The sequence below is a fragment of the Lynx canadensis genome, chromosome A2 (assembly GCF_007474595.2).
Source record: "Lynx canadensis isolate LIC74 chromosome A2, mLynCan4.pri.v2, whole genome shotgun sequence".
In the NCBI taxonomy this organism is placed as follows: domain Eukaryota; kingdom Metazoa; phylum Chordata; class Mammalia; order Carnivora; family Felidae; genus Lynx; species Lynx canadensis.
Window position 1 is genome coordinate 135627567 of NC_044304.2, and position 26854 is coordinate 135654420.

General features: G+C 38.4%; 1 protein-coding gene across 4 annotated transcripts in view; it reads right to left on the minus strand.

Annotated features, from left to right (window-relative positions):
* CTTNBP2 (cortactin binding protein 2) overlaps window positions 1-26854 on the minus strand; it is a 149613-nt gene that overhangs the window by 60456 nt on the left and 62303 nt on the right. For 3 of the 4 annotated variants that reach the window (XM_030308293.1, XM_030308294.1, XM_032592434.1), the window contains exons 4-7: window positions 10782-12426; window positions 4604-4807; window positions 3147-3246; window positions 730-880 (exon numbers count right to left, since the gene is read on the minus strand). In XM_030308293.1, the coding sequence (XP_030164153.1) occupies window positions 730-880; window positions 3147-3246; window positions 4604-4807; window positions 10782-12426 (2100 nt within the window). Of the gene's footprint in view, window positions 1-729; window positions 881-3146; window positions 3247-4603; window positions 4808-10781; window positions 12427-26854 lie in introns of those variants that run through there. The other variant, XM_030308297.1, reaches the window with a different exon arrangement.

A 26854-nucleotide genomic window follows, 5' to 3' on the forward strand; every position in this document is an offset into this window, starting at 1 on the left:
CCAACTCCTCTGAAGTAGTGCCGACCCCAGGCATTTCCATCTTCTAAACATCCAGCTACTAACTATTTACTTACTTGTTTACTGTCACCCCTCCTGCCCCATGAGGATATAAGATCCATGAGGGCAGGACTGTTTCACTTCCTGCTGTCTCTTCTGTCCCTAGCATAGCTAGTGCTCAGGAAGTATTTGTTGAGTGAGTAAAAAGTACACCTCCATTATATCCCCTGATTCTGAAAACAGCCAGGATGCAGGTATTCAGTTTCCTATTTACAGTGAATAATCTGAGGTTCAGAGGATAAAGGACCAGTTAAGCTACCAGACAAGGCTTTTCATTAGCAGATGCTCAAACAGAAGTCAGAGGTCAGACACTTCCATATCTGATATCCTAAAAGCAACACCAAGCAGCCTCTATTTTAGTAAAACTTTGGTTTGCGAGCATAATTCATTCCGGAAACATGCTTGTTATCCAAAGCACTCTTATATCAAAGCGAATTTCAAGAACCATTGGCTCAGTTGTGATCATGTGATGTTTGGTATCGTGTACCACTCTTATTGCAAGACACCGCTCGTTTGTCAAGTTAAAATTTATCAGAAATGTTTGCTCATCTTGCAGAACACTTACAGAACAAGTTACTCGCAATCCAAGGTTTTGTTGTATTTTGTTTTTCTAGCTATAGAGTTGGCCGACAGGGTAAATTATAGTACAAAACCCAAAGAACTGGTACTCACTCTGGTTTTTACACTTCGATCAGTTCCAGCTTCCAATAAGAGTTGAATACACTCCTTACTTCCATTTTTACAGGCCAAATATAGAGGTGTCTGTCCTTCATCAGCAGCATGATTAATGTTAGCATCATATGAAATTAATAATTCTACACACCTAAACACAAGATCATGATTAATTACACTAAAACTGGCTGGATTTCTGAAGCATCTGACCAAGATGTTAATTATAGAAAATAATGCTAAAGCAATTCTGTATCTGTCTACATCAATTGTTTATATATCTATAATATATTATAGAGAGATAGATAGATGTGTATCAATTACTGTGGGTCTTATTTGATGGATACTGTTTTATAGCAAGGCTAGAAGCTATATTTTAGCCACAAATTTACCCCCATGAAAATTTTAAATAGCAGCATTGGTCAAGTGCTAAAACTTGGTTTTGACACTTCTCCGTAAACAACTTGTGAAAAAAAAAAAAAAAGTGCTTACAGTATGTTTAACTAATTTGGATGAATGGTGGAACTGTGGTTGACATATATATTATTTGTGGTTCAAAATCACTTAAACCTTGAAAAAAGACTGCTGAGTCATTCTGAGATTTTCACTTGAGAAAATAACTATAAATAGCTCAGACAGCAGGGCACCATGTGCCTCCACTATAAAAGGCAGCAGGGAGGCAGAGAAAAGGGCTGCCTTGGGGAGAAGAGACAGCAGAGGCTATCCTGTCTCCTGAAGGGGGACTAGTTTACAACGAAAAAGATATCTAAGCAGAAATTCACTGCTCTTGAGAATCAAGGAGGAAAGAAATGAGGTAAATTCAAGACTTCGTAGCACTTAGTAACTGGCTAAACACCCAGAGCTTGTGTTTGTAAAATCAGATGAGAATAAACGGAGTAAAGAGGGTTAAATCATAATCAAATTAAGAAGTAACTTACAAAAAAAAAAAAGGCAATTTACACCATATTCATTTATTTACTTTAGATATATGCTCTTCTCCCTGGGCTTTTCTTGAAAATATTTCGTTTATTCATATATATTTAAAACTTAAGTTACATATTGACGTTTGTTTGTATCTCATACACATTTAAACTAATCAACCCCTAGGGGTCTTCCTTTTTGCAAAGCCAACCATGCCTGCCTTCCTATGACTCTATAATTTCCAAGTAAGCTGCACTACATATTGCCCAGTGACAGTAAACGTAAAAGCGTAGCCCTGAAGAAAAAATCCCTTCCGGAGGACTCAGGATACATGCAAAACGTAATGGCAAAACCAGTTATCTATGGTCCTCAACAATAAACTCATGAGGTATGCACTAGACATACAGAAAAAATGTTATAATTTAAGGATGCATTTTGAATATTTAAGAATTACATTTATAATAACAGTGTGAACCCTACAACCCATATTATAGGAATCAAGAAATATGTTAAAGAACATTTCTATCAGGATGGTTAGATAAAAAGTTGAAAACAGCTTTACATTCCCTACACAACAGTTCAGCACAGGAAGAGAAAGCAACTTAGTGACATTCTATTTGATTAAACTATGACTCTTAATTTTAAAAAGGCATGTCTATATTCAACTGACTTGGTAAGCTACTGAAGAAACCTGCTAAACCTAAATGTATTTCCATCGATAGGTTCTTTTAGGCTTCTGCTCTAATTACTTTTAGTATGAAAAGTTACTGCTTCAATTTTTTTTAAACGATAAGACAAGGTGAATATATTGAGATTTAACACTGAATCAACTGCCAATAGGAAGTTAAGGTTATTTTAATTAATATAATTCTAGGATTTTTTAAAAATGTTTATTTACTTTTGAGAGACAGAGAGACAGAGCATGAGTGGGGGAGGAGCAGAGAGAGGGAGACACAGGATCCAAGGCAGGCTCCAGGCTCTGAGCTGTCAGCACAGAGCCCAAAGCAGGGCTTGAACCCAGGAACCTTGAGATCATGACCTGAGCCAAAGTCGGTTGCTTCACCAACTGAGCCACTCAGGCGCCCCTAGGATTTGTTTGTAATGCCATCATAAGTAAAAAGAAGAAAAAAAAAAGCTTTTTTTTTGTGTTGGGGTAATGGAAAACAGTGAATAACAGTCTTTAAAACAGTGTATTTTATCACCACATATATGTTGATAGACTATAGATTATCTTCTTTAGAAGCAAGTTCATTCATGTGAGGTTGAAACAGAACTTATTTCTCTTCTTTACTGCCCTCATATACAGCTATTTACCTTTTAAGAAAAAGAGCAAATTTAGGATCCTACATTGCATTTAAATCCTCAAATATACTTAGTGAATTTATTTGCCAATGGATTTGAAGCACTAGTTTACACATGCAGCCAGAACTAAAATATGTGTGCAAATTATAAAAAGACTCTTTTCATAGGGGGAAAAAAGAATTAAGAGCATCACTTACTTGAAATGTCCCTGAGCAGCTGCGGCACACAAGGGTGTGAAGCCATTTGTATCAGCAGCATTGACTTGGGCTCCTGCATTCAGCAGCAATCTCACACAGTCTATGGATTTTAATAGAAAGCCATTTACATTCCCCATTTAGAGTTATGGTAAGCCAAATTCTAAACGAGCTCTATATAGATGCTAAACTCAAAGGACCTCTCCCATGCACAGTCCATCTGACAACTCCATCGTGGTGGATATGAGACTCCACAGACTATTTTACAGAGAAAGTAGACTCTTTTCCTGAGGATTTTAATGCCCAGACTCACCAACTAAGACATGATATTCATGTGTGTATGTGTGTTGCTTTGGGAGGAGTTGCTGATGAGTTAAAGGGCTGTTATGTGTCAGAAAATGTTTCACCATGTTTTTCTACCAGCCTATCCCAGGAAAGAATGTTATTGGATAGAATTAAATCTACTTACCAAACTGAAATACCATTCTTTGTATTTAAATAGTTAAATTCTCACTTTGTGATATTTAACCTTTAAAATGCTTCTGTGTGGTGGTCATCCTACACTTAATTTCATGGGTGAGGAGATCCCACACAAAGTTACCTGACTCCGGCATAAATATCATCTAGGCCTCATTTTCCTCATGGCATTTACTAGACTTAATTTCTCTACATTAAGGAAAATTCCCACAATGCTTCTGAAGTAAAGAAGAACTTCAAAGTACTTCTAAAACTTTTAGATTCTTCCATTTAATGCACTTGAACACAGCGAAGCTCTGAAAACTTCAATGAATTACTCAACAATCATGCAGCTTATTTGATTTTGGATTTGCAGTCAAATCATCTTTTTCTGCACTACCATATGTTTTAGTAAATTAGACCACAAGAAACAAGAATAATTCCCAGACTTTGTCAATATGTCATTTGTAGCTGTGGAACTTCTCAGTTCTCTTAAAAAATCCAAATAACTATAAATTGTTCCCACTACAGAACAGTTTCAGACCCATGACCTTCCCTAACTACTAAAATTTGCCCTCACTATAGCATGTGCGAAAGCCCTGTCACTTTGACGTTCACACACAAGTATTTCTAACAGACAAATTGGAGCTATTTTGTGCTGACTAAAGTGATCACAGATGGAAGGCTTTATTCTAAAATGTGCTTTATCATAGTAGACCCAAAATTTCCACATACACAATACATTTCATTGTGCATAATATCAAAGATTACTTTTTGCTAGCTGCAATAAAATCTTACATTTTTACAGAACTACAATTGGGGTTTTTTTTTCAATATTTACAAGGTCTTTGAGTCATGTTAAAAAAAAATTACCCACTACTACCTGTAAGAAAAAAATCAAAACCAAAAGAACATTTTGCTCCTAACAATGGTTACCAGTGCTTCTGGCTCTCCATCCTTTTGCAAGAGGGTGGTACAATGAGGTAAGATCTTGCCATCTTTACCTGTATGTCCATTCTTAGCAGCAGAATACAAGGCAGAATGGCCATCTTCACAGGAGTAATTAATGTCCAGTCCTTCTTCATTAAGCAGCATTGATAATAAAGTGACATTTCCCTGGGTAGCAGCTTGCTGAAGAAGGGTGGGCCTGCCAGCCAGGGGGGCAGGACCACCACTCATTAGCAAAGGGGTTAGGGAGGGTGACCAGCCTGTGGGTTAAAGTGACCCTAGTTAGAGAGTAGGAGCAAGGACAAGAGACAGGTATTACCCACTTGTTTCTGAATTACACACACACACACACACACACACACACACACACACACACACAGACACGAACACGTACCCTTAGAGGATTATGTGGTTTCTAACATTATCAATCTGTTAATATTTACTTAGCACAAATCTGTACTGTTATTTCAATCTTGCATCTGCTAATTAAATTAACATCCATGGTGACAAATTACTTTTAGTTGTCAGTCTTACACAGATAAATGTTAAAGTAAGTGGTGATTGGTTTTAGGAAACTTAGATGGCTGTCTCATTTGAAAGTTCAAATTCCTCTTCAGGGTTTCAAAACAATTTGAATTTTGAAATCATGTATGGATTTCCTCAATTTCAATATCAGTCTGAAAAACTGAATGGACATCTTTAGGTATAGGATAGAAATAACTGTAAGAAATACAGATTTTCCTTTTGCAATGTTTGCAAGGTACGTAACTAAAAATCATATACAGACCATTAAGATGGACCAAATACTGCCAGGAAATCTATATTCCTTGAATTCCCTTATTTGGGAATAAAAATAATGGAGGCGGCCAAGTGCTATTTAGTATCCAGAGCTATAGAAGCACAACACATATAATTATATCTAGAATACTGTATCCAGGCACAAATATTCAACACACAATTCTGAAGACTTTATCTTTACAAATTGTGGCCATCTTTACAAATTGTGTACCAGAAACTTTTAGCCAGCCAACAAAACAGGACAGTCTACCATATAGTTTTAACAAGAATCATAAGAGTTATCATAGTTAGATATTTCTCATCAGTATTTAGCAGCTTTAGAAGAGAATCTGTTAAGTGTGTGAAGTCGGCTGCATATAGCATGGAAAATTTTCTGAATTCTTCCTTGGTCAAAAGGCTGTAAAAACAGTAAAGTAAAAATGTTTATTCAATGTGATATATAGGTATTTTGTGTGTTTTAGATACAATTAACTTTCAAAATAAGTTATTTACTTTCTTCCTTATGAAGCCCCAAATACCTCAGAGTAACGTCAGTGTAGATGCAGGGGCCTATGGGCACATATTCACTCCTCAGGGTACATTTTCTACATAAATCCAGTAACATTCTCTGTAGTAGGACACAATAGATGGATGTTTTATGTCCCGTCCACCTTGGTTATCAGGATAATATTCTAAGTATATGGGTGTTACATTAGTAAGCAATAGATTCAGATAATTGAGACTTAATTAACATTAAAGTAATAAATATTAAAATCAAAGGATTCCTTAGTATTTTAAAAGTTCTTTGTGAAAAAAGCAAGTTATAAAAATAAAACTAGACAGCTTATTAAAAGCTGGATATTACATCTTCATAATTAATTCTTTGGGTCCATGAATAATTTATTGTTTTACCCTATTAGGCTGCAATGACATACAAAATTCAAATGCTCATAAAATTAAATATTTATCTAAACTTTATGATATTTTCCCATTGATATTCATTAGCTCTTCTTACAAAAGTAGTATTTTTACTTCATACTTACAAGAAGGCTCCTCTCTGGTACATTTTACCTTTTGTATTTTCTTAAAAACAAACAAAAAAACAAGCCCACAAAAATTAAATCAGTACTTATTAGAAATGGATGATAAACAGAGAAATTATAAACACCAAGGTATGATGCCTTGACTGCATAGCAAACACAAAGGTAACATGAAGGCATTGCACGGAGGTCCTCGGTGGAACAGGAGGGAATGTGGCTCACACATAGTGAGTTTCCTGGAGCTTGTGTGACCCTCTCTCCCCACCCCTCTCCTTCCCTCTCTCTCCCTCTGAGCCCCTCTACCCCCACCTCCTCTATCTCATTCAAAGCATCTGGGTTATTGATACCCTGTAAAGAATATCAACAGGTATATATCAAGTGGTTTGTTATTCTTTTGGGTTCGTTCTTTCTTTCTTTCTTTCTTTCTTTCTTTCTTTCTTTCTTTCTTTCCAATGCAATTCTATGCTTTAGAGGAATAATTTAAATATGGATATATTTTTAACTGCCTTATGTGGAAACTTGGGATACAGTACCCTGGAAAGCCCTATTTTTAATGCCAGGCTATCTGAAAGAGAAAATATCTTATTCAAAAATTTTCTCAATCTTTAGACCACCCAAGAATCATAGTTTTCTGTCAGACAAAGCAACAGAGGAATATATATGAATTTTTATTTCCTAGCTTAGAGGTGTGCAATATATTTTAAAAATATTCTACAAAATAAAAATGCTCTATAAATACCAAGTATTCTTAAAGTTTAAATAATCCTTTTTATCCCCACTGTCATTTCCAATTGCTTGTTTTAATGAATCCTGCTATAAATACTGGAAAAAAAAAAAAAAAAACAACTTCACCATGAGACTTTATTGTTCATTTGAAACTCCCAACAAAGATAAGAAACGGTAATATTCATTAACTGGTTAAGTAATGGGAGAACAGACCTGCGTCATACGGCTACTTTAATGATGTTAGAAAAAGGTCATTCAGCTTTGCAGTCTGCAAACATTAGTAACATGCGGTGGACGAAGGGAACGGAGACCATGCAATGCAAGAGGGAAGAGGAATTGAGAACAGCTTCTGGCATCAGCTTCAGAGTGTAGAGAAGGTTAATGTCATGGCTCAGATCAATCTCATTTTTGGATTTAGACTTTAAGCCAATCATACATGGGTGATAATTTTTTAAGGGTATGTTTAACTAAGAAAAACTGTCTGAACCAAATTAAACAAAATGTACCAAACAAAAACAAAAACAAATTTCCAAGGGTATGAAAACTCAGTTGCCTGGGATGATTTCTGGTTTTAGGCCTCTGCTCATCTAACAGTTAAAACGTGTTCATTGGACAAGTTCAGGAGGAACAAGACATTTTAATTCACTTATAGAATTCAAAATGCCATTTAAAAATTTAACATTTGGCCATAAAAATTGCTAACAGAGTAATTAAAATGGTATCTTTTTGTCATTGCAATTCTCCCCAGTACTTTAGCTTAATCCTAACTGTTTGTCTGTCACAGATGTAAGTTGATACAGAAACTCAGAACTTTACAGTTTTAAAGATTGTGGGATCTAGTGGTTCTCCAAGAAAGGAGAGGTAGTGTACTACTGCTGTTTGAAAAATTCAACAGGCAAGTTTAGTAAGTCTTTCTGGTCTGGAACTATTATTCTTCTTTTGGGTCAATGTTTTCATTTTTAAAGGAGAAAGCTAATGACTCAGAGAGAATGTGCTCTTAGGGTGATACTAGAGAGAGGCAAAAATGGACTAACCCTCCTTCTTAGACTCAGCCCAGAGCACTTTTTCTCACTGAATTTGGAACAGAGATCTATCTACCAAGGATTTGGCAGAGGAGCTCTGTCCTCATGCCCTTCTCTTACCAACCACAATGGCATTAGTGGCTGTTAAGAAGATTAATCACCTTCAATGAGCTTATGATCTGGAGAGGCACAAGCTCACCCAGGCACAGATAGGTTAAGAAGCAGGATGGAGGGAGCTCTGGTGCTTCCTAGTTGCAATGGCATGGCAGCAAAAATAGGGGCAATCCAAACGGAAAGCAGTTGAAATCCTAGATCTCATTTGGAAAATTTAGGCTGACCTACACCCATGGCTGATTTAATCACCCTTCTTATGTAACTGTAATAACTTTTCTATTCCCCAGACTACATGCTCCCAAAAGCTTGCCGAATGACTACGAAACTCCTTATAATCAAATAACACAGAAACTTATCCCACCAAGCATAATCCTGAAATTCTGAGATTTTGGCCAAATTGCAAAATCAGGGAATAGAAAATGAGGAATCAGTTTCATGTATCCTCAGTGGCAGCTACTTCTTTTGCTGCCACTGTTTCTTCTCCTTTGCTCTCTAGATATAAGCAAAGGGCATTTTTCAGAGGGATTATAGCTCCTTTATCCACAATTCCACTCTGTCCTAGTTAGGTCATTCTGGCCAATGTATAATAAACTTGGAATTCTTGGGTCTTTAAAGTTTAACTTAAGATCCTGCTGACAAAATGTTCCTTGGTTATGGATCCCGATTTTAAAGCTTTTCTACTGAAACCAAAAGACATTGAAGCTGAACCTTGGAACACAGTAACCACTGAGGCAATAAATGGCAAAGCATCAAGGTACACAGCGAAGATGGGTTTGTAGTTCTTAAAAACTGACAAAATTTATCTGTATCCCAGGAAGTATTTTCTGTTTTACAGTTTGTGAGTTTATGTCAACAGCACCACCACTGCTGCAAACATTTTTGGAACCTGTGCTTTGTCACTGCCTTAAGACCTTACAGTACATTCTCTGATTCTCCTGAATGGTAGCAAAAATTCTTCCTTTGAGCATGGATTTAGCTATGGAAGAAGCTAACATCATTTTAGGCCATGAGAAGGGCTGTCCAGCTCAGGTATACCATTTTGAATAAAAAGTGTGGAATGTTGAACATCTATAAAGACATCACAAAGCAATAATAGTGACATCAATTCTAAAGCAAATTTTCAAAAATATTTTAAGTAACAGTATCAATGAAGCAATATCACTTCTATTTATTCATCACTCATGCTGCTAAAATACCAAGCTCTTTGCACGTTATGATAGTTAATCCTAATAGCCACCCTACCCCATATGAGTAGCATAAGCTCCATATTAAGAATGAGAAAACTTGCTCAGTCCAAGAAAATCACCTAAACACACAGCCATAAATTGCAGAGTCTAGATTCTAATGCAGATCTGACTGACATCAAAGGCCATGCGGTTTCCAATTCCCAATTATGCACCAAAACACAAACAGCCTCTCAAGCAGCATACTTTCAAGGAGACAGCTTATAATTGGATAAGTGAGTCCTGGTATATTGCTCTCATTACCTAACAATTAGCAGGAACAGTGGTACCTATTTTTCTCATTCCCACTCCTCCTACCCTGAGTTTTAAATGCAACACTACCCAAACCTTCCTTCAATGCTTAAAGTTCCCACTCATTAGAACCAGTGTTCTCTGGTAGCCACTAAGATCCCACAGTAAGAGACTTCTCTCAAGTTTCAACAGAACTTTGACACTACCACGTTATTTTAGAGCCGCATTTCCTCAGTGAAGAACTAATCCAGTCACGTCAATAAAAAGCAATGCTTCCTCTAGCACCATATAACAAAAGGGGAAAATCCAGTTTTTTATCAGCTTCTTTGTGTAAGAGTCCCTGATTCAGTGACTTCATAAACCACATCTGCAATGAAAACCTTTTCTAATATAGCCTACATGCTAAGTTATCCATCTGTGTTCAAGGGTTGGAAGACAACAGCTTGGAACAGAGTAAACAGCTTGAAATAAACTAAACTTAGAACAGAGACTTAAAACATATATATTCTATTTCTGATGTTAAAAAGAGTATCAAACCGATATTAAAACTTAGAACACACCAGTTACAGAGTGAATCTAATCAACTGGATAATCCCCAAGATAGACTGTAGTGTTAATAACCACTTGAAAGGATTTTTTAACGTTATCTCACAAGGGATAGAATGGAACACAGATTGTCTAGTGATGACCCTCTAATATTAAAGTCTTGTGAGATAAATATTTGAAAAGAAGCAACAGCGTGTCTTTCTTCCCATGGAAAATGCTTTAGTATCTCTAAATTAATGGTCTCCATGTGCTCCAAACCATTACTTTCAGATTATTTAAAAAAAAGAAAGCACTTAGCATAAAGGAACCGTAATTCATATAGCAAGATGAATCACCATACCCTGGAGCCTTTAAAGAAAAATACAACAACAACAACAAAAAGAAAAAAGAAAAAGAAAAGAAAAGAGAATAGAAAGCAATAGAAAAAACTATCAAATAAAAAAAAAAAGTTTCAAGGCAATGTGAAGGAAATTAAAGCAAGTGAGAAGACAGGCCACATTCTTAAAAAAGGGTATAATATTGCAATCCCTTTACCTGATGCTGTTACCAGGAGGCTGTCTGAGGCACCTGTTCTACAGGATGAGGCACTAACAGTGTTTATGGAAGAGCAAAAGGCAATGGTGGTGGGAATGACAAGGGAACTTTCTGAACATGCAGGTTGGTTCAGTCCAGGGGTTTCAGCAGGCCAGGCACCCACCTGAGACGTGGCCAAGGCTGAAACGGCACAGCCTGCCGGTGCCACAGTTAAATCTATGGATGGTTTTGGTGGCAGCTGAGGGGAAGATGATTTAGGGAGATTCTCCTCATTTATTACCCTGTTCCCTTGTGGCAAACTGGAAGGAGGCGAAGCCATAGTTTTGTTATCAACTTTGGCCCCTGCATTGGAGGCCCTGCTGCTATCCATAATAACCTTGAGTTGGGGGTGTGGTGGAGAAGGAGTTTGGGAGAGCCCTGGCTTTTTTGGAGGGATAGGAGGAGGGTTTCCTCTGTCAACTCGTGCTACACCAGGAGTCTTTAAACTGGTCCGACCGACTGGAGGACAGGTGCCACCGTCCCCTGTGGGGGCTGTTCCAGGCCTTGGGGGTGCTCCTGCTTGAGGGCTTGTAAATCTCGACAGTGCTTGGGTCACAGTATTCCGAGCTAGCTGTTTGGCCACTAGGTTGTCACGACTTGTAGGAGAGACATCTCTTGATGGAGGACTTTGGGTAGTGTTTCCATTTTGGTCTGGGTCATTAGCATTGCCCTGAAATCGGAATCTAGCTGCTTGGATTCGTGGATTGAGACCTGGATGCAAAGACGCATTGGCACACGGTGAATGTAAACTGTGCACAGGCGGTGCTTGTGAGTAGCTCTGGGGAGCTATGCCTGGCGTTTGCACGGTGGGAGGGGCAGTGCTATTGGGAAGTGGGGGTGTGCTACTGGCTGAGCCAGCGCTGGGTCCGTTTTCCTCAATTCTGTTTGCACTTGGAGGTGGGACAGTAGGCGGAGAGGAGCCAATCAAGTCACCATGGGAAGCCTGCCTGTCAATACCTGGTCTGCCCAGAGCGGCACCGGTGCACACATTTCCTTTCGTGTTGGCAGGAACTAGGGGGCTACCTGCGGAAGGCTTTACGGGCACAGTCAAAGGCAACTTCTTCACGTGGTCAGTGCTTTCTATCACCAGGTCTGTCTGGCAAGCAACAGACCTTGTCACAGGTCCTTCTGTTCCCACAGATATGGAGACCACGCGCCTATCTTTTGTCTTACGGGGCAGAGAGAGGCTTGGCTTGCTGTCATTTCCCCTTTTCAGTTGCTCAATCATTTTTTTCATCTTGTCTATCTCCTCTTTGAGGTCAGTGGTGTGTGCTTCTTCTCGGTGCAGCTTAGCACGAAGCTGTTCCCGTTCCGTGTCAAACTCGGAGAGCTGTTTTTCCATCTGAGCTTCCATCTCTGTGCTTCTTCGTTTCTCAGCAGACAGTTCCTCTTCTAAAGCACTTGTCTTTGTCTTTTCCTCTTCCAGTTTGGCCATCACCTCTTCTAACTTCTGGGCCTCCTCTATTACTTTGCCTGAGAGCTGTTTGCACTCCTTGACCAGCATCAGGACCACGTGCTTGTTCTTGCCCCGCTCCTCCTCCAGGCGGGCCGCCAGCTTCTGGTGCTCTTGCTCAACGGCTTGTAGCTGAAGCTTTTCCATCTCCAGCTGAAAGACATTCATAGGACAGCCCCGATTAATATGCAGAGAATTCTTTCAGCCAAAGAAGTGCTTCGTGTGAGAGTTTTATTAATTGTGTAACAACTGTGTGGTTTGGGTTAGCTAAAATGCCACAGTTCTAAGATGTGTTGTGATATGAAAGATAATATTTTAGATACTCATTAAATGAGAAAATAGATGCAAATGACTTAATGAATACATCTAAGTCACAGCAATAGAGAAGTTTTAAAAATCTATTGAACTACAGAAAAAGAACAGTAATCTGATACTTCAAATCACAACAGAGCTCAGAAAGTTCTGTTTTTGTAAAAATAGAACTCTGTAAGGGAACTGGTGTCGCTTTTTTTTTTAAGTTTAAATGCCTTAAGATTACTAATGAACCTTTAAGGTGCAGTATAAAGAAAAGTGCTGAAAACAGAACTGTAGTTAAATTCTATGCTTCCGTACTTGCTAAGTGTATTACTTTTTTTAACTGCAAGCTTATGATGGGCTGCTCTAGAAACCATACAAAATCATATATGAAAGTTCTTTGAAAACCTGCAAGAACTAAAGAAATATCTTACTAAAATTATAATCACTATCAATAAACCCAAAGTCTGACCCCGTCTCCTCCAATCCCTCTTGCTCCCTTAGCTTCCACTACATTGGCCTCCCTGGTTCTTAAACACCATCCTGCCTCAGGATCTTTGACCTTGTGGTTCTCCTACCCAGAATGCCACCACACACCTTCATGCAGGGCTCCTGGGCTACGGAGTTTGTGCACCACACAACGATGACCAGCTGGAGAGGTGATGGAGAGGTGAGCCGGAGCCAAAAACCAGCCCTTGTCTACTCCCCCAATATCTGTCCAGGCATCTGCCTGGAAAGAAGGGGCATCTTTTCCTTCACAAAAAGACCCCGTCTGCCCACCAAGCCACAGGCCCCTAGGATTCATGCTTTCCCAAAAAAAACATTCTTCTAGTTTCAATGTAGAGAAGGAGCTTTTAAATACTTTTGTATCTCCACGTGTGGTTTTTTTAATATGCACAAAAGCATGCAAGAGCACAGAAGTCTGACTTCTTTATTTCCTCCAGGCTTCTGCTCAACTATCACCTTTACAGTGAGGCCTCCTTCTCACTGCCCCACAGAAAACAATGGTCTCTTCCACCCTTGTGCTCATCACTCTTTGTTTAGCACCTACCTGCTCCCACTAGAATGTGAATCCATGAGGGCGGGACTATGTCTTCTTTGCTGCTGTGTTCCCAAGACCTGGCACACAGTGGTGCTTAATAAATTGTTGACTGGATGCATGAAATTAATGTAGTTCACAGAAACAAGAAAAGTTCTGCACCCTGATGGCCTTTCTGGGTACACAGGCCTTACAACCTCAGAGAAGCACTACTGTAACATGTCTGCACAGGTTTCTCACTTCTTTCCAGAATAGCATCTGCCATGAGGTGCTCATGAAGGACAAATCCCCGAGCTGGGTTGCAGCAGTCAGGCAGGTCCCCATGCCTCACCTTCCCAGCTAGAGAAGCATTCCATTGGTAGTCCATTAAAGGGCCCTCAGATTCATAAAAGTTACAGATCTAACTGATAAAGACACAGAAAGGACTCCCCCCATTTACCAACCCCAGATGTTAAATATAAATATACTTTCATGAGATCCAGTAATTGTTTAAGTCAGTTTTTAGTCATCAGTAACAGAAGGAGATGCTCACATGATCCAGCAGTTGTGAGAATGTGCTCCTGTTTCTCACCCTGCTGAGAAAATAAATCCATTACTTTCACAGTCAGGGAACCAAAAGGAGAGAATGGCTCATTAGAGTCAAAGATTATTCATTTACTTTAGGATGATTCCTGCCTTGAAGAAATTGAATAGCATTGCATGGGTCCTATAAGTAGGTGATCAGGAATACAGAGAATTCCCCCAGAATAATAAATGACAATTGTTTATATGCATACACTCTATTCTACTACATGAAATTTAAGGGGTGATTTCCTAAATAGGTAAGGTAAGACGTGGGGAAAATAATGCTGTCATTTACTATATTTATATACATAGTTTTATTCATCTAGGTGCCTCACAGAAAAAGTGACTTATAGTCAAAGCATATTTAATCCTTCTAAATACATCAAATAGTAAGTTTCTGCGGAAGGCATACACAAAGTTAGAACTATTAAGAAGGTTTTAAATTTTATATTAACCACTGCCCTAAATTCTTATGGCAATGTTGAAAAAGCAAAACCTAGCGGTCAATTTTCAGCTTATTTTATTTATTTTTTTTTTAATTTTTTTTTTCAACGTTTATTTATTTTTGGGACAGAGAGAGACAGAGCATGAACGGGGGAGGGGCAGAGAGAGAGGGAGACACAGAATCGGAAACAGGCTCCAGGCTCTGAGCCATCAGCCCAGAGCCTGACGCGGGGCTCGAACTCACGGACCGCGAGATCGTGACCTGGCTGAAGTCGGACGCTTAACCGACTGCGCCACCCAGGCGCCCCTCAGCTTATTTTAAAAATGAGTTCCATCATTTATCTTGGAAGCTGGAAAAAAAAAAAAGATGTACAACTTTAAGGGCTACCTTCATTTTGCACAACAACTAACTGGGGGCTAAATTAGTGATTTCTCTGATGTCATCTAATCAATCAGTGTCAGGATCATGGCACTCAGAGCCACTGTTCCAAGCTTTTCTCACCACATCATACATCTTGCCCACACTATTTCTTCACTAGGGATCATCACATTTTATTTTTGAAATAACTTACATCTCACACTTGGGAATCAAATTCAAGAAAGACTTCTAACAGATCAACTCAGCAAATCTCACATATTTATACAGAAAACTACACTACTACAAAAGCGCCCATGGGGTGCTTGGCTGGCTTAGTCAGTGGAGTGTGCAACTCCTGATCTTGGGGTCATGAGTTCAATCCCCACATTGGGTGTAGAGATTACTTAAAAATAAAATCTTAAAAAAAAAAGCACCCATAATTTTTTGTATCTTTGTCCTTCCACCACTCAGACCTTGTAAATCCTATCTCAGATGAACACAAGTCTTTTTTAATGTCACCATAGACAGCAGAGGAAGCCACATAATCAATGCACCTGCAAACATAGGGCTCCAGATGAGTTCTGAGCTCCAGTCATCACTCTTCCTGTTTAGCCTCCTCTACCATTTACTTCAGGGAATTATTTAAACTTCTGCCACTCTCCCTAAAACTTCACCCAACAGCCACTCAACAAACTCTCAGTCTACCCTAACAGACTCTCTTATCAAAAAAAATCACTCACTTTACATTCTGTCTCCTCTCTTAAGCATGTTTTTGTTTGTTTTTAAAACCACACCAATATATTTCCTTCCCTTCACTCTAAGGGAGGATTTCCATCTGTTCAAGGACAGACCTTCTTCAACAATTAACTTCATTCTCTCCTGTCACCTGAGCCTTGCTCTATCAGTTATCACACTCTATAAATATTAAACATCTTCCTCTCTACTGGCTCCAATTGGTTTATAAACCATACATAAAATGTATGTATATTCCATATACAAAAAAAATTTTTTTATATTACAAAAAAAGTTCCTTGTTCATTTTGGCCCAGAGACAAAGTCTTTGTGCTTGCAAGAGTAAGTGATGATGTACTAAGGTCTGATCCCAAACACCTTAGTTGTGTCACTTTGGTAAATTCTCTCGCCAGATCATTTCTATTTGGTTCCTTTATCTGCACAACAGAGCAATAATACGAGTTACCTTATTGGATTAAATGAGGCAATGCATATAAAGCATATGCCATTGTGCCTGGCATTAAAAAATGTTATGTTTTCAATTAATAATATAATAATTATTTGAGCTATTTAAAAGTATGCCATTTTTGCAGTGTTTTTCCTCTGAAAACACATTTCCAGGCAAACAATGATCTAGAGAATAGACCATATTCAGCATATGGATGGATTTTTTAGTAACTTAGATAGCAGTTACAATTCAACAATTACAAAGTACATCAGAGAAAGTTTCACTACCAATAATGGTGAAACAGCTTTTATTAGACTATCTCTTTGGCAGATAACAATTAAAATATTTGGAAAAAATATTTTAAAAAAGTAACTATTTGAAAGCTTTGGAGCGTAGTAAGTGGTAAAAACAGAAGAGGAGTACATTCTCCCATCTGAAAGCAGCCAACAGAACTGGAGGAGCTTTGCCCTTGCATAGCTTTGCAAGTGAGGGCAGTTCCCTGTCCTGACAGCACTGGCAGCAGGAGCTCAAGCACAAGTACTCCCTATAGTGGCTCAAGGAGTCAAAATTGGAACTAGGGCTGCCACAATTAGCCCCAGCCGAATCCTAGGTTGACTCTTGATTTATACATTCATGGGGGAGACTCCACACTGAACGACAGAGGTGGCTGCTTAATGGCTGAGAGAACTGAACAAATATTTCAGCTATTGCCAGCTGTAAGGGGACAGTTTGGAGTCTGAATATAACCAGGTTAAGTGCTTACTAGAACAAAATACACTCTTCAGAAGATAACAGAATCCTGAAGGTCTGCATCATGTTAATCAGGATGTCTAATATATAAAAAAATTACTTAGACATGCAAAGTAATTTTTTTTTAAGTGATCCACTGTCAAGAGAAACATATTCGAAAAACTGGGCCAAAGATGATCCATATTGGAATTAGCAGACTGGGAACTTAAAGGAGCCATTTTCAAAGAAAATATCATCACAATGATTGAACAAAGGAGGATCCTGGCATAGAAATGGAAACTAGGGGGGGAAAAAAAAAAAGAAAAGAAAAGAAAAAAAGAACCAAATGGAAACCCTAGAAAAGATACTAATCTAAAATGAAAAATGTTCACTGAATAGGCTTAATAGCAGACTTGAGTAGAATAAAAAGGACAGTGAATTTGAAAACAGAACAAAAGGAAGTATCCAATTTAAGAAATACAGAAAAAAATTCGTTAAATGAACAGCACCTCAGGGACCTGTAGGACAATATAATGTGGTCTAAATTCTACATAACTGAATCGAAAATGGAGAGAGAGAATGAGGAAAACTATAGTAAAAGAAATAATGGACAAAAAAATTCACAAGTTTGGGGTGGAGGGGAAGTATCTAGGAAGCTCAGCAATCATACCTAGGCACATCATAGTAAAATTGCTGAAAACAAGGATAAGAAATAATGTTGAAAGCAGCCAAAGAAAAAAAAGACACATTACAAACACAGAAACTATAATACAAATGATGGCTAAATTATCTCTAAAATATATGAGGCAAAACCTGATAGAAATAAAAGGAAAAATAGATAAATCCATAATAATGACAATCTTCTCTCATAAAAAAATCTAGATTAAGAAAAATCTGCAACACTACAGATCTGAATAACACCACAAACACACCCTTGGCTGACTTGCATTGGAACACAATACCCCAATACTACAGAAGATAGTCTTTTCAGATTCACTTCCTGAGCTATTAAAAACCACCAACAATTTACAAAAGGCTAAAATCTTATAGAATATGTCCTCTGACAACAGAACTGTATATAAATCACAATAAGATTAAGAACACCCCAAAATTCAAAAATAAAACATACTTCTAAGCAGTATAAAGCTTTAAGAAGAAAACACAAAGGAAGTCAGATCAGACTTTGGGCTGAATGAAAATAAAAACACAACATATCAAAATCTATTGAATGCAGTGAAAGGAGAGAATTTAAAACATTTAAAGCAGAGGATATCGAAATTTTATCTTCAACTGCACATATTAGAAGGGTCATCTCAAATAATTCACCTACGTTTCACCTTAAGAAACTCAAAGAAGTTAAGCCAATACAAAGTAAAAGGAAAGGAATGACAAAGGTAATAAATCAATTAAACAGGACACAAATGATGGAGAAATTAACAAAGCCAAACATTTTTCATCTAAAATATCAATAATATTGTGAAACATTTAAAAAAACAGATTGGACTACACAGAAAACACAAATTATAAATAATAGGAATAAAAGAAGAAATATCACTACAGAAAGAATATTAAAAATAATGAATAACTATGTGTCAATAAATTCAACAAATCAAATTCCTCTGAAACACACAACTTTCAGGACATAAAATGGCATAGAAAATTGTAATGGCTTTTTATCTTTTAAAGAAATTGAATCCACAAATTGGGGTGCCTGGGTGCTCTGTCAGTTAAATGTCTGATTCTAGATTTCAGTTCAGGTCACGATCTCACGGTGGTGAGATCGAGCCCCAAGTCAGGCTCAGCACTGAGCATGGAGCCTGCTTAAGATTGGCTTCCTCCCTCTCCCTTTGCCCCTCCTCCACTGGCATGCACATATATATGCATTCACACTCAAAAAAATAAAAACAATAATAAAATTTAAAAATGAAGAAAAGAAAATTAATCCACAAATAAAAGTTTCCCCTAAAGAAAAGTCCTAGCTCATACGGCTTTACTAGTGATGTCTACTAAATATTAAAGACAGAAATAGTGTCAAACTTCTACATATCCTTTAGAGAAATGAAAATATTCTAATTCATATTGATTCCAGAATTACCTTAAAATCAAAACCAGTCAAGCATTTTTTTTCCAATTTACAGAAAAATGATCATTCATGAATACAGATGCAAAACTCCCTAGCAAAATACAGGCAAACTGAATCTAGCAATATAGAAATAAGATTAGTAAGAGGTGACTCTCTGAAGTTTACCTCAGGAATGCAAGTTGTTCCAGTATTTGAAAATTAGTGTAATTCATCACCTTAAAAAGATAAAGAGAAACACCATGACCACACCAACAGGTGCAGATAAACCATTCTACAAAATGCAAAACCTATTCATGATAAAAACCTCTCTACATAGAATAAAACCTCAATGACATAAAGGGCATCTGTAAAGAAGCACATCTAACATCATACTTAATGGTGAAACACAGACTGTATCCTCACTGAGAAACAGAGAAAGCACTGAAGTCTCTTCTCACTACTTCAACACTGTACCATGGGGGGTTCTAGTCAGTGCAGTGATGGGGGTGCAGGAAGAACAAGGAAGGCAGGCCAGAAGATAGGCAAGTTAGAAAGGAAGTAGTAAAATGGGCTCTATTCGCAGATGATGCGGTTGTTTACCTATAAAATCAGATATAATATACATACCAACTGTGAAAACTAATAAGCAAGTTTAATAAGATGACAGGATATACTGTCAACATACAAAAATCAGTCAATACCTGTATCCTAGTGATAAATATTTGGAAAAAAAATGTTTTAAAAAGGGTGATTTACAATGGCATCAAAAACATAAAATACTTAGGAATAACCTCAGCAAAAGACATTTAAGATCACTACACTGAAAGCTAAACATTGCTTAAAGAAATTATAAAAAAACTTTAAAAATGGAGAAATATGCTATGATAATGGGTTGGAACACTCAATCTTCTTCATGTCCACTCTCAATAAATTAGTCTACAGATTCAATAAAATTCTGGGGTGCCTGGGTGGTTCAGTCAGTTAAGCATCCAATTCTTGATTTCAGTTCAGGTCATGGTATCATGGTTATGAGATCAAGCCCCATGTCGGGCTCTGCACTGTGTGTGGAGCCTGCTTAAGATTCTCTCCCCCTGCTTGCATGCTCTCTCTCTCTCTCTCTCTCAAAAAATAAATATAAATTTAAAAAATTTTAAAAAAATTCAATTCCTGCAAACTTTTGGAAAAACCAACAAACTGATTTTAAGTTTGTATGAAAATAACCAAAACAATTTTGATAAAGAAAAACAAAGTTGATATTTCTTTGCCTGACTTATTTCACTTAGCAGAATACCTTCTAGATCCTTCCATGTATGCCATATGGTTTCGCTTACATGTAGCATCTAAAAAAAACAAGTGAACAAACAAAAAACAAACAAATACATAAATATGAAGAACAAACTATGGTCGCCTGGGAGGGGAAGAGAAGGGTGGTAAAGGGATGAGGTGAAGAGGATTAAGAAGTACAAACTTCCAGTTAAATAAGTCACAGGAATGAAAGTACAGCATAGGGAAACAGTCGATAAGACTGTAATAATGTTGTATGGTGACAGATGGTAGCTACATTTCTCATGGTAAGCACTGCATGATGCATAGAATTGCCCAATCACTATGTTGTATGCCTGAAACTAATATGACATTGTACGTCAACTATACTTTAATATTAAAAATTAAAGAAGCACCTGGGCGGCTCGGTCGGTTGAGTGTCCGACTTCAGCTCAAGTCATGATCTCACGGTTTGTGAGTTCAAGCCCCACGTCGGGCTCACTGCTGTCAGCGTGGAGCACGCTTTGGATCCTCTGTCCCACCCTCTCTGTCCCTCCCACACTTGTGTGCTCTCTCTCAAAAATAAAACATTTTTTAAAAATTAAAAAAAAAATTGAGATGCTTTGAGTTCTTGCATTTGAGGCTTAATATTTAACTACAGTCATCATTTACCTGAAGGTCTAGTAAACAGATAAGATTAGTTGATGATGAAAAAGATCAGAATAATATTCAGTGGTTGCTTGAATTGGGGAAGGAACTTAGGGGAAGGTACTCCAGGAAACTTTCTCTGGTGATGGAAATATTTTCTATCCTATAAGGGGTCAGATTCCACAAGTGTATGCATTTTTAAAACTCATCAATTTGTACACTTACGATGTTCATGTAAGTGTTTTACTTCATGTAAATGTTTTCTTAAAGAACTGTAAACAATAGTGAATTCCAGGTTTGTATGTTTGCTTTTTATTGTATTATGGTCTAGCAATTCTGGTACTACTCTGTGTGTTCTAGGTTCAAGTAAACAAGTAAATAAATTGAAGCATAATGGGAGCCACTGAAGAGAAGTTAGTTTTAGTTCTTTTAAGAGAGAGAAAGAGAGGGCATGTGAGCAGGGGAGAGGCGCAGAGGGAGAGAGAGAGAATCCCAAGAAGACTCCACGCTCAGCATGGAGCCTGACAAGGGGCTTGATCCCATGACCCTGAGGATCATGACCTGAGCTGAAATCAAGAGTCTGATGCTCAATTGACTGAGCCCCCTAGGCATCCCCAGAGAGTTAATTTCAAATAGAGAAAGGAAAAGAACATCCTTATGGTTTTGGATTAGAACCAGAGGTGTCAATATCACTGTGAATTCATGGTTTGATAACAATAGACATATAAATAAAATATAAATATGTGTTTATAAAAACATATATGATTATGATAAATATATATAATTTCCTAGCTCTAGATTTGTTTTGTAAACACCAAGGAAACTAGTGCTCCTGGGGCTAAGAGCCGATTCCAGGGGTTGGGAGAGGAAAAATATGAGCCTGGAATATCTTGCTGCAAGAAAGTAAGGAAGTACTCAAAGAATGAGGGAAACATATCAAAAGAAGCCAGCTTAAAAGGGCTCTCACTGGCTCAATCTGGGACAGTTCTGAGCAGTGATTGAGGGGCTGTGGACTTAATGAGTTGGGTAGCTGTCTCTACCCAACTCAACCACATACTACTATAATTGTAAAGGAACCAGAGCCTCCTATATACACAGGTTATAGAGTTCTAGCTGATTTTGTCATATTATCGTCTGAGTTGAATCTACTCACAACCACTTTCAAGTAGTGGCCAACGTCTGCATGAGCACACCAACCCCTTTTGCAAAATGCAGTGGATTGTGTGGAAAAGCTTAGAAGAGCTAAGACAGCTTCACTGGTAGTGAGGAAGTGGGTGGTTGCTCCAGGAATAGCACCCAGACTGGAAGCCATGAATGAAGAAGCACCAAACAACTGTTTTTACAGAATGAAAGGGAAAACTATGTAGGTGGGAGCAGAGCAGTAATGTAAAGTCAATTTGTTCTAATTCCAAGTAGAAAACAGAGAGGAAAGCAATTATGGTCATTTGTAAAATAAGAAAGTAGAGTGCATGTTTGTTACAACCACAAAATACTCTTACGACATTTAACTATATTCCTCATTGGGCCCCCAAATCATTCAACGTTCACTGCATCCTTGTCCCCTTCTCCACCTGGTCACCTCCACCCATCTGCCCAATCCTGGTCAACAAATACGTAACAATAAGATACATTACAAGATTGTTTTTCTTCATAGGAGCTGTAGTTACCAGTCAGCAGTTTGGGCTCTGCAGTTCTCATCTGCCCACTCCTTTTGATCTAGAGTCTCAAGAGAGGGAGGGTAAGACATGGATCAAGTTAATTACCTTCTCTTCTAAATCTCTGCTCAGAACCACAGGCCTCAGTCTCCAGTTCCCCCACTGCCCCCACCCCTGCTTAATACTCACTCTGCAATGCTCCTGGGGAGTCAAAATCAATTATACAAAAAAAGATTTATGAGGCACCTGGGTGACTCAATTGGTTAAGTGTCCAACTTTGGCTCAAGTCATGACCTCATGGTTCGTGAGTTCAAGCTCCATGTCAGGCTCTATGCTGACAGCGCAGAACCGGGAGCCTGCTTCAGATTCTATGTCTCCCTCTTTCGGCCTCTCCCATGCTCGAACTCTGTCTCTTGCTCTCAAAAATAAATAAATATTAAAAAAAATTTTTTTTTTAAAAACTCATGAATGAACTAAAAATTCATGTACAAAACATGATAAATATTCTTCCTAAAAAATATTATTTAGATGATTATCATGTTATTCTTGAAAGTCTAGAAAGCACCTTGAAATTAAATTGTATTTCCATTGTAAAAAGTGACCATTTTAGGGAAAAAATATTTGCAAACGACATATCAGACAAAGGGCTAGTATCCAAAATCTATAAAGAGCTCACCAAACTCCACACCCGAAAAACAAATAACCCAGTGAAGAAATGGGCAGAAAACATGAAGAGACACTTCTCTAAAGAAGACATTCGGATGGCCAACAGGCACATGAAAAGATGTTCAACGTCGCTCCTCATCAGGGAAATACAAATCAAAACCACACTCAGATATCACCTCACGCCAGTCAGAGTGGCCAAACGGGAACCCTCTTGCACTGTTGGTGGGAATGCAAATTGGTGCAGCCCCTCTGGAAAACAGTGTGAAGGTTCCTCAAAAAATTAAAAATAGATCTACCCTATGACCCAGCAATAGCACTGCTAGGAATTTACCCAAGGGATACAGGAGTGCTGATGCATAGGGGCACTTGTACCCCAATGTTTATAGCAGCACTCTCAACAATAGCCAAATTATGGAAAGAGCCTAAATGTCCATCAACTGATGAATGGAGAAAGAAATTGTGGTTTATATACACAATGGGGTACTACGCGGCAATGAGAAAGAATGAAATATGGCCCTTTGTAGCAACGTGGTTGGAACTGGAGAGTGTGATGCTAAGTGAAATAAGCCATACAGAGAAAGACAGATACCATATGGTTTCACTCTTATGTGGATCCTGAGAAACTTAACAGAAACCTATGGGGGAGGGGAAGGAAAAAAAAAAAAGAGGTTAGAGTGGGAGAGAGCCCAAGCATAAGAGACTCTTAAAAACCGAACAAACTGGGGCGCCTGGGTGGCGCAGTCGGTTAAGCGTCCGACTTCAGCCAGGTCACGATCTCGCGGTCCGCGAGTTCGAGCCCCGCGTCAGGCTCTGGGCTGATGGCTCAGAGCCTGGAGCCTGTTTCCGATTCTGTGTCTCCCTCTCTCTCTGCCCCTCCCCCGTTCATGCTCTGTCTCTCTCTGTCCCAAAAATAAATAAACGTTGAAAAAAAAAAAAAAAAAAAAACCGAACAAACTGAGGGTTGATGGGGGGTGGGAGGGAGGGGGGGGTGGGTGATGGGTACTGAGGAGGGCACCTTTTGGGATGAGCACTGGGTGTTGTATGGAAACCAATTTGACAATAATTTTCATATATTGAAAAAAAAGTGACCATTTTATAATGAAGTAGAGAGTACTGAATACAAGTGATGGAACCAAGTACAATTATCAATCAGAGGGAGAAAAAGGCATATGAAATAAATTAAAACAAATAAATTGATTGTTCTTTTCTGGCTCGTTTGTCATTTCCTTGGTTGTCTAGCACCTGCAACTCCTTCCTATGTCAGGAGAATTCTCCACCTTATGGTTCTCTGTAGAAGCTAAATATGCCCCGTAGCTGCCTTCCCAGTCTTCCTCATCACCAGGGAGAGGGCGTGGGGCCTAAGCTTGGCCAATCAGATGCATCTGCTCTTAGGCTCTAACTTGGAGGTGAGTGATGTGAAGAAGCAGGGCCAGGGGAGGCAACACTCAAGACCTAGAGCATGATGGCAGTCATGCTGGCATCAGCAGGCTACAGTATTCACCTCTCACCAGCAGAAGCCTCACCCGCTGCGGACGTGACTGACAGTGAGCAGTTGTCAGTGATGCTGGGTGATTAAGACCTGGTCCCCTAGCTTTCCCAGCTGCACTCTACCATGCTTAAACCAACCTAAACACGTGCTTAAGTCTGTGAATGCCGGCTTCACTTGCTCACAACTAAGAATCCTGCCTGGAACATTTAGTGCCTTGCAACCTACCTCATCATACTAAGCTGCGACCAAAACAATCTATAGCTGATACACAGAGCTACTATTAGGTTTTTCACTCATTAAAAACAAAAATTACTCCCTTCTGAATATTCCCAGGCTTCTGACTTTTAAAGGCTCTGCTCAGATTAAAAAGTCTTTCCTATTTCAGGCCTAGAAATATTTAAGTATGAACAAATGATTGAAAATAAATTAGGATAGAAATTCCATTAACAGGTGATGCACATAAGTAATAAAACCCAAAATATCATTGCACCCTAGGTTGCTGGCTCTAAACAGAAAGTAGATTACTGGAGGCAAAGTTCCCCACGATGATCACTCATTAGCTTATTCAAAGTGGCTTTACGGGCTCAGTCCATTTGCCAAATTGACTCTTGCCCAAATTTTCCTGGCACACAAATTGCCAAACAGTTAACCCTCCTATTAGTAGTCTCAGCAGGAATCAATGCATGAATGAGCATGGAGCCTCTTCTCCCGCCTCGAAAGGCCAACCAGAGCAGTGTTCAGGCCAAATGTCTTCGAATTACCAAAGAGCTATGTCCAGTGTCTGATAATAAATACTTGAATTGTAGATAATGGGACCTTTGCTTTCCCCAACCTCTGCTCTGGCAGCAGTTTAAAGAACTGGATTCATTTAAAATAATGGATTTTTTGTCTTACTGCTTTTAGATTTCTAAAGCTGCAATTTATTCTATCTGCAAGAGAAGTGAAGATGTTTTGTTAAAATATTTACTTCCAGGGGTAAAGGTGATAGGTCATTTTGTTGCTAAAAAGATGACTTTGGTGTTTCTGCTCTTATCAGTTCATGTGATATTTTATTTTCTTTCTAAGTAAAGATTCAGGATAAGAGTACAAAATATAACTCTTCTCACATGCTACAGTCTACCAGAATAGAATATCCTTTATGGATAAAGAGTAGCACTGCCTATCAGAGCAACCCTTCACTAAGCCTACACAGGCCAATGAATTCGGCCATAAAGGACGCCTGTATCCCCGTTATACGTGGGAGACAGATCACTGGCTCATTTCGTATTAGCCTCGTAGGACCCATAGGACAGAAACAATTTCCTTTCACTCCCAGCCAGGTTGGAAATGACCCAGTCATTCAGAAACAAACAGGATGTAAGTTGATTAAAAAAAAAAAAAATCAGCTAGATAATAAAATCTTTGATTCAACTCAAAATGAGTTTCTTCCTTTTTCTCTTATAAGAGAAATGATAGATAAAATGCAAAACTGAAGTAAAATTTAGGAGAGCACCCATTTTTATACATTAAATGCAAATTATAGGCAAAACAAAATATTTTCTTGATTTTTGATAACGCAGCATAAAACCCAGCAGAAATACTTTATTATGAAATAGTTCATTTGACACGTTAAGAACATAATTGAAATGTGTCTCATCCAAGAAATACAAATGAGCTTCAGTGACGTCAGCTGAAATACACTGGCTCCTGCTTATGCGGTTCCTAGGGATTTCTGAAAATCTCCAGAGACCTCAGTGGTTGTCTGCAGGGCTTTGTAGAGGGTTTGCAAAGTCCAGAGTAAAACTGATTTTGCCTCACATCCATGGAAAGCCTTCTTATTCTTCCGTACTATTTTACTCAGTACTTTAGTTTTCTACTATGTGACATCCTGAGGAAGAGGTTTGCTTTCATTCAACACTTCTACCAGAACATTAGCACACATATGTCAATGCAAATATATAATTACCTGGAAAAAACCACACACATTAAATTACAGTATATCATAAATATTTACAGTATGAAACATTCAGTTTAATCACCAACCAGGTGTTACATGTGAACTACACCAGGTTCTCTGAAAAGGACAAATAGAAGAAACACTTAAATGCATGCTTTAATAATGGCTGGAAGAACAGATTACTTTAAATTCTAATCATACTAGACTTCATTAGCTTCTCTGACTTCCTTACTCTCTCCTAATAAATGGTATCA